The 8,729-nt window shown below is 43.5% G+C and overlaps 1 protein-coding gene across 6 annotated transcripts in view; it reads left to right on the top strand.

Moving 5' to 3' along the window:
• Positions 1-348: 348 nt before the first annotated feature.
• The window catches only part of MTMR14 (myotubularin related protein 14), a 44,958-nt gene continuing 36,577 nt past the window's right edge, over positions 349-8,729 (top strand). For 3 of the 6 annotated variants that reach the window (XM_006917591.2, XM_006917592.2, XM_015593781.2), the window contains exons 1-3: positions 349-656; positions 2,488-2,636; positions 7,556-7,664. In XM_006917591.2, the coding sequence (XP_006917653.1) occupies positions 501-656; positions 2,488-2,636; positions 7,556-7,664 (414 nt within the window). In that variant the 5' untranslated portion in view covers positions 349-500. The remainder of the gene's footprint in view (positions 657-2,487; positions 2,637-7,555; positions 7,665-8,729) is intronic. The other 3 variants (XM_025050731.1, XM_025050732.1, XM_025050730.1) reach the window with 2 other exon arrangements.

Here is an 8,729-nt window from a genome sequence, read left to right on the forward strand (position 1 = left end):
AAAAAGGGTTGATCATAGGAGCACTATAATCACAGGGATGTTGTAAGGAGCAGTGCAAGTAGAGTGTCTTATGAAATCTGTTTTATTATTGCTTACTAATATTACTATGGTTGCCAAACACTAGTTGCCTAGAAGAGTTCCCTCCGTTCCTGCACCGCCACCCTGCAGCCCCAATGGTTTGGTCCGGCTTCTCTAAAGGAAACTCCTTTGGGCGGAGCACCAGGTTTTTCTGAGTGGCAGCGGCCCCTTCACCGAGACCACTTGGATCGCTCCGCGTCGAACAGAGGGCCGGTAATCGTGGGCAGGGCGCGAGTCCCGGGCTCCGATTGGCCAGGCCCGAGGTAAACATCCGGCAGGGTGGGACGGGGCCGGAAGTGGAAGCGGAAGGCGGCTGCTGAGGCGGTACTGGAGGTTCCGTACTGGAAGTCAGAGCCCCCCGGTGCCATGGGCTGGCCTGAGGCACGCTGAGACGGGACGCTGAAGGGACTCGAGGCTGGGCCATGGCTGGCGCTCGGGCTGCCGCTGCTACCTCGCCGGGGTCCTCGAGTTCTTCGGGCAGCCCGCCGCCGCAGGAGCCGGGGCTCGGGGAGCTACTGGAGGAGTTCTCCCGGACTCAGTACCGGGCCAAGGACTGCAGCGGGACCGGCGGCTCTAAGGTGAGTCGAAGACGCGATGAGCAGGAGAAGGTCCCTGACATGGGAAGTTACAGCGGAAAGGCTGAGGTCAGGGGTCAGAGAAAGGAGCAAAAGGGTAGTATCCAGGGTCAGGATGCGAGAAGTAAGGGTCGGGTTTAAAAACCGAAAAAGGAGGAACTGAGGTCAGAATGAGCCAAGGAGGGATGTCCTTTGGAAGGAGTTTGGACGTCAAGGATCAGCTGGGGCGGGGATGGTGGGCATATTCAGAGATTGGAGAGGAGGAGCTGAGGAGGGTCACTCCTCTGCATTAGGCATAGGGACAAAAGCCTAGGTTAAAAAAAAAAGAAGAAGAAAGTTGCCCCAAGGCAAGATTAAAAGAAATATAGAGAATTTTTTCAGGTCAGAGGTCAAAACGAAGGGCCTGGAGATAATGGAGCAGAATGGAGTACCAAGAGATGAATTGTGTTGCCTTCTTATATTGTTATCTATACAGCCTGACTTTCAACTCAGGCCCATCTCTTTCTTTCCTCTGTAGATCCAGAAGACAGCACACACCCTCTCTGTTTCTTTATTAAAAGCAGGTCTTAGTTCCTTTATTTTCTATCCTTGGGTTTCCCTTCAGTCTCCTTTTGGCCAGATTTTGTTAGGCCATCCCCATTCTAGGCACTGTCCAGCAGTCTGATGAGAATCTTGTTGACTCTGCAATGACCCATATCTCATTCCCCACGTAGTTTTAGCAGGCTTAGCATCGGGTTTTCCAGTGGGATTCTGTTCCATCCTGGGCCACGAATCTCTGGTTTGGCTCCAGAGGTTACCTTTGCTGGGACATACCACAGTTGGCATCTACTAGTCCCTAGAATAACTGAGGGAAGACTTGAGTAATGATGGAACTTCCCCACTCTACAAATGACCAAGTATTTTTCAGAGCTTAGCCTGGGGACGACCTGTTTCAGCATCGACTGGGGTGCTTGTTAAAAATTAAGATTCCTTGGTCCCACCCAGTTCTGCTGAGTCAGAATTTCTGAGGGTGGGAACCTGGAATTTGCATTTTTTTAACAGGCTTCTTAATAAAACTCATGCACCTTAAAATTTGAGGACTCCTGGTTTAAGCTGCTGTGAATTTTTTTTCTCCTCACTGCTCTTGAGTGGCTGAAGAGGGTCAGTGGTTTTGCTGAACCCTTTTTCCATCTTACACACCCTTGAAGATTAGGGTCATCATAAGTTATTCTTGACTTTCACTGAAGCTGGTCTTAAAGCCACTGTGAACCTCCTGGTCTCTTGCAGACTTCTTGAGATGTTACAGGTCTTATGCCTTTTTTAAGGTAGTCTTTCCTTGAACCGTGAACAAAACAGCAATTTTAAGGGGAGCTGTTCCTTCTATTTCATAAGCAAATGGTGTGTAAGGAGACAGCTGTTTGCAGCTTTTACTCATTACACTAACTAGAGCTTCTAAGTACTGGTCTGTGGCGAGAGAATGGGCAATAATCTGGAGCCAAGGGAAGATAATGGATTAGTGCCAGTTAAAGTAACCTAGAGCAAGAGTTCTTAATATTTTACGGGTTGTGGACGCCTTTGAGAATCTCAAGAAATCTGTAATCCTCTCCTTCAGATGCTTAACATGGACAATTTCACTGCACCACTAAGGGGTTCAGGGTCCCTCCTAAAGTATAGCACATATTGGTTAATGAACTACACATTAGGGCCTGTGACTTAGCAACAGGTCTCTTTCCGGCATTGAATAATAATCACAGATGCACATGTAATTTCTAGTGACCTCTCCAGAACATGAACTACCTAATTCTCATAAGAGCCCCAGAATCTTATTTATGCTCAGATTTCCTCCTCTGTGCAGGTTGAGCGCATTGAGAAGAGATGTCTGGAGCTGTTTGGCCGAGACTACTGTTATAGCGTGATCCAAAATGTGAATGGGGATATCTGTGGCCACTATCCCCAGCACATCGTGTTCCTGGAGTATGAAAGTTCTGAGAAGGAGAAAGACACGTGAGCATCATGTGACCAGAGTGTGCCGTCTGGGGAGGTCTTGACAGCTCAACCCTAGGGTCAGGAAGTCTGTAGCTGGGAGGGAAACTGGAGGGGTGGGAGTGGGGGTGGGGTGGCAGAGTCATTTTTCTCAGGTGATAGGCCTTATTGGCATCTTTGTTTACTTCAGGGTTTGAAAAATTATATATGCAGGGTAGCATGGGGTAAGAATGAGGGTTTGGGAGTCACAGCCCTGGACTCCTGTTTCACTCCCACTCTATACCTCATTGCCCTAAGACTGCTGATTTCACACCTTTCTTTTCTGAAACTCAGTGTCCTTTAAGAGAGTTTGGGTAAGACGTATGCTGTGTCAATATATTTAAGAGCCTGAGGTCTGAAATCTGACTGCCTCACCTGTTGGCTATGTAATTAACTTGAACAAGTATTTAACCTCTTTGTCTCTTTTCTCATTGTTAAGTCTCTACATCTTTAGAAAAGTGGCTATTTCACGCCTGGCATGTTTGTTGTAAGAATTAGAAATAAGAGCTACTATTTACTGAGAGCCTGCCAAGGCCTGAGTACTTTCTATGGGATAACAGTTCATACCAGAGCAGACATAAAGCACCTGGCACAGGTTGCAGCCTACAAGGTGGTCAGTAAATGGTAGCAGTTGTTTGACTCTCAAAAATAATCACAGCATTGAGGCTCCAGGAAATGCTTTATGTCGATCTCAAAGTTTGTTCCTCTAGTCTCCTGGCTTGCTGCTGATTTTAAGGGAATTCCAGAAGCTATTTTCAACAATATCTGTGAACCCCTGACCCCATGAATGCAATGTTATGATGAGTGCTACAGGAGAGTCATGCTGTAAAGTGCAGCAGACTCTTCCCACCCCAAGCATGCCCTTCAGTGCTCCCAGGAATTGACTAGAGACTCCAGCTGTCGGACTCCAGAGCCAGTGAATCAAAATCACAGCATAACAAGATGCCCCAGCACATTAAGGTTTAAGAAGTGCTGCTGTAGGCAAACCGTGGATATTGGTTCATTCTCTCTGCTGTGTGAGTGTTTGGGAAGACTATGGTAAGATTCTTTTCAGCTGGAATTGGATAAGTAGGAGTGCCCCTGAAATGTCCTTAGGGATCAGCTTGTATAGGGTCTTGATCATCAGGTTAAGGAGTGCGAACTTGTGGGTGTTAGTGGTTTTATTTGCTTGTGTCCTGAGCACTCATTAGAATAATAGATTCTAGGGCCCCTGAATCCGAATTTTCAGCTCCATTCTCAGTTCCCCAGGTGAGTCTTATATATATATGCTATAGCTTGAGAACCACTGCTGTGGGCCGCCAGGAGCCAAAAAAGGCTTTCAAGCAGAACAACGAGTTGAGAAGTTTTAAGGACTAAGCCTTAGTTTCCTCATCTGTAAAATAGGGTGTCTATAAGTGCTATCTCATGAGTTTGTAGGGTTCACTGAGAAAAATGAATTAGAAAAACAAATTGTATGTAGATCATAGAAATTGTATCATATCCTCAGTCATATAACCTAATTCCAGAAATCTCCAAGCGTAAAGAATAGGGCTTTGTTATGGTCCCATTATTTATGTTTGGTTCTTATCTCTTCATAACTTCTTCCAGATTAGGTAAACTCACCTTCTACAAGTCCTTACACTAAAGTTTCTGAACAAGAGCTCTTTTTCTTTGTCCTTGCCCTCCTTTCAGCCCCCTTCAGTGCTGGCTGGTGATTGTACAATGACATTCTGATAATAAGCTCAACTGTAGTCAAAGTAGTGCTTCTCCAACTTGATTTTGTGAGTGAATCACCTGGGGCTCTAGTTACAATCCAGAATCTGACTCTGTAGATCTGGAGTGGGGCATGAACTTCTGCATTTTCTAATAAGCTTCCAGGTGATGCCAAACTACCCTGTAGTAGCAGTACTCTAAGGAACTCAATCTTGGTTGCCTCACAGAAGCTTTTCCAGGAAGGAAACAAGTTCAGTGCTGATTCAGTCTGGCCCTTGAAGAGAAGGAAACTAACCTTTCTCAGGTGCCTACTGTTTGGCAGGTGTTAGGATTTCACACACCAGCTCATTCAAGTGTTGCAGCCACTTAGTGAAAAAGTGATAACACCTCCATTGTACAGAAGAGGAAGTTGAAACGCAGAGACATAACTTGCTTTTGCCCAAGATCACAGACATAACAAGTAGAGTGCAGTTAAAAGCCAGGTCTTCCTCACCTTGCTCTGTCCACCACTGTGTCTTTTTTGTTATCACCATGGCTCTCCCACCTTGTCTAGCAGGGTCTCACCTTCCAGTCCAGAGCCACTGAGGAACATCCCTAACCATAGAGGAGTTATTGGAGTTTGTTTTTACTTTTCACTCCTTGCAAGGCCTTAAAGTGATAACTGAGTAGGTGATGCCTGTTTGTTGAAGAGAAGGGAGTATATGCATGTTTAAGTGGGAAGAAGTAGAAATGTTTGCTGCTTTACATATCTAGCTTTGGTGTTAATATGACACAACACTGAGTTACACAGAGTATAACTGGATTCAGGAAGTGGTTTGGTTCTCTTAACCCACCTCCCCAGTTTAGCACATCATCTGGGAATAGAATCCTGAACAGGGATCTCTGAACAGCCAAGACATGTTTATCAACTGATAAACAGTTGAGCTGCTGCCATGTGGCAGATACCAGGGATCCAGTTGGAAGCCCTACCAGTTAGATGAAGTCCTTACCCTTAGGTCTGTGGATAACACAGACCAGTAAAAAAGCAATGACAGTGTAAAGAGCCTGAATTAGGAAAGTACAGGTGAGGCCTTGGGTGATAGTGGTTAAAGTTCTGTACCCAATTCCAACATGTGAGTGAGGAGGGACTGTTCCCCCATACCACCAATTCTCAGACATCAGCTGAATGTTTTACAGTTCAACTCAGTTCTGACACTATCTTCTCACAGATAGCATCAGATTCCACAGGTTAAGGTCGCAGTCCTGTAAGACAAATATAAATACACAAGGCTACACTTATTCAAAATGACCGGCAGGAAGACAAATATAAATACACAAGCCTACACTTATTCAAATATGACCTTCACGTGCCAGACACAGCTTAGTGCTTAGCACTGTAAGAGAAGATCCTAAGGCCGAGAGATAATAACAATGAAAACAGGAACTACTGAGAACAGAAACTGAATTGGTTCCTTGAGTAGGAGAACCAGGAAAATAAACCATCATCTAGCATAATGAGAAAAAGCATTTTTGCCTTTATATTAAAAGACTGTGCAGAGTCCCTGCGAGGGAAATACTGGCATGTTCTCTACCTTGGTTCTGTGGAGAGTTGCTCAGTGGAAGGACTCAGCCTGGGAGAATCAAACACAGTTTCAAGGCATTTAGAGCTTAGAGAGAACTGCTGGTATAAGCTAAGGGAAAGTTGGTTGCTACAAATGGTTCTTACCAGATCCATGAAAATGGACTGGGGCTACCAGAAAGAGGGAAAGATTACTGTAAGCAGTACTGTATGTGCTCTCTTTTGTATTCTCATGGTGTCTGAGTTTAATTAGACTATCGTTTTGTACTGAGATGACTTTTTTTTTTCCCCATAGAGAAAGTGAGGGAAAGGTAGTAGAATTTGGTTTTCAGTGAGCCATGTTTTCTAGAGACTGGCTGGTGGCCTGTGACACCTTGCAGGCTCCTTGAAGAAGTACCCCACCCTCTTCAAGTTTGCCATTCTTTCTTCCTTCAAAAAAGAACAAACATGATTACAAAAGTAACATTTTAAATCAGACCTTCAGAAAAATACACCATGAGAAGTGTAAGTCCTTTTCTTTTATCCCCTTGTTCTTTTTCCAAGATCATCACACAGTTGGTCCAGGTTCTTATTTGAAGAGCTCTTTTTAACTTTAATTTCAGACCCCTACTTGATAGTAGGTAGTTATATTTTTAGAAACTGTGGCTTGAGAATATATCTATGAAGGCTATTAAGAAATCAGCAATGTTTTTAAAAGACTTCATATTTTAACTGCCAGTAGCATCCACATAAGCTTAAAAAGGTCACAAATGTATAGGAGTTGCTGAATTTATTCATTCTGAAGCAATTATTTGTATGCATGTGCCATGCAATAATCGGATTCCTAGAAGGATTACGATGTGGGAGTTAAAGACCCTCTAGGGCTTGACCTGGAAGCTCAACCCTTGTAAGGAGGGAACATGAATGTCTCCCCTCCTATTTGGTTACTCTGCATAGCTGGGAGAGCATCCCACTGGGAGAGCATCTCACTCTAACTTTGCTGCCTCTTGTTTCTTTTGCAGCCAGCTCTGACTGGCTGATTTGGAGCCCTTTGCTAAGGATTGGTAGACGAATCTATGAGAGTAGACCCTTACTTTAGGGGTCTGCTAATTTGATAGGATTTGATAGGGGTGTTACTGGAGCTCATTTTTAAACTTGACTCTTTTATGTTCTAGAAGTTCCCTTACCAACCCCCAGTGTAGTAACTACTGTGCTTCTCAGTGCCAAAAATAGCTTCTCTTTCACCTCCTTTGTTTCAGCAAAAATGGCCCTATGATTTCCAGAGGGTCCCTAGGAAATCTTTTATCTTACTGTGGGAGGAAAAAACTGGTAATCAATATTCAGTTTGCTATGTATTTTATATACCATGTCTTCTGTATTTAATATACCATGTCTTCAGAGTAGCTGATTTTTTTCCCATCTTAAAGGTTCTGAAACCAGGATGACTTAAGTTTTAATACCTATAATATAGCACTTTTTTCTCTTCCTGAAAAACTTTTATCCATAGTCTAGAATCTAGGAATTAGAGTACTTATTAAGTTTAAAATAAGTATTCACACACATATGCAGACCTAACATGAGGTTTTTATAAATGTGCATGAGCCCACACACATACACACATAAAATGTCCACTTGAAACTAGTCTGACCTGCCTCTCTTGCCCATGTATTAGGTTTCAGAGCACCGTACAAGTGAGCAAGTTGCAAGACCTTGTCAACCGCAGCAAGATGGCCAGGTGCCGAGGGCGGTTTGTCTGTCCAGTGATCCTGTTCAGGGGCAAGGTAAGACCATGCCATAGCCTCGCGCTCCCTGAGACCATCTTCTGGGGTAACTGGCTTAATGCAAAGTGTAGGGTCGTCTTGTTCCTGGCCTTAGCCAGCCAGATGTTGGTGACTGGGCGTCTGGTGCTGAGGGAAGCAGGCCAGAGAAACACCAATTCTGATAACTACCTTCAAGGATAAGTCCAGGTAGGGATAGGATAGTTTTACCAGAGTATCCCACCCTGTGTTTTGGAGCCGGACTGCCTAGTTTCAGATCCTAGCTCTGTTACTTCCTATCTGTGCAAGGCCTCAATTTCCTCCTCTATAAAATAGGAATAATAATCATGTCTACATCAAAGATTAATGGAGTAGATTAGGTCAAGTAAGTTGTTGTTTGTTCTTTTTTTTTTTTTTGGATTTTAAAAGTTGTACTTACAACATTTAAAAAATTTATTTAACTTAGTTTCAAGTATATAGTACATTGGTTAGACATCTATATAGTTCATAAAACGATCCACCCAATTGCTCCCTCCCTCCCCTGACCCTCCACCTAGCCATCACATTAATGCTAACTGCATTCCCTCTGCCATGCTTCCCATTCCCGTGACCAACTATCAGCTACTAAGTGGTACTTCTTTAATCCTTCACCCCATTCTCCCAGCCTCCCAAACTCCCTTCCCTCTGTTTGTCACCAAATTGTCCACTATATTTGTGAGTCTGTCTTTGATTAGTTTGTTCTTTTTGTTCCTTGGATTCTGCATATAAGTGAAATTATATGGTATTTGTCTTTCTCTGACTTATTTCACTCAGCATAATAATCTCTAGGTCTATCCATGTTGTTGCAAATGGTAGGATTTCAGTTTTTTTAATGACTAATATTCCATTGTATATATGAACCATAATTTCTTTATCCAATCATCTGTTGATGGGCATTTAGGTTGCTTCTATATCTTGGCTATTGTAAATTGTGCTGCCAAAAATACTGGAATACATAGATCTTTGCAAATTATTGTTTTGGTTTTCTTTGGATAAATACCCAGAAGTGCAATTGTTGGCTCAAAAGATATATCCAATTTTGATTTTTGA

This window comes from Pteropus alecto, unplaced genomic scaffold (assembly GCF_000325575.1).
Source record: "Pteropus alecto unplaced genomic scaffold, ASM32557v1 scaffold75, whole genome shotgun sequence".
NCBI lineage: Eukaryota > Metazoa > Chordata > Mammalia > Chiroptera > Pteropodidae > Pteropus > Pteropus alecto.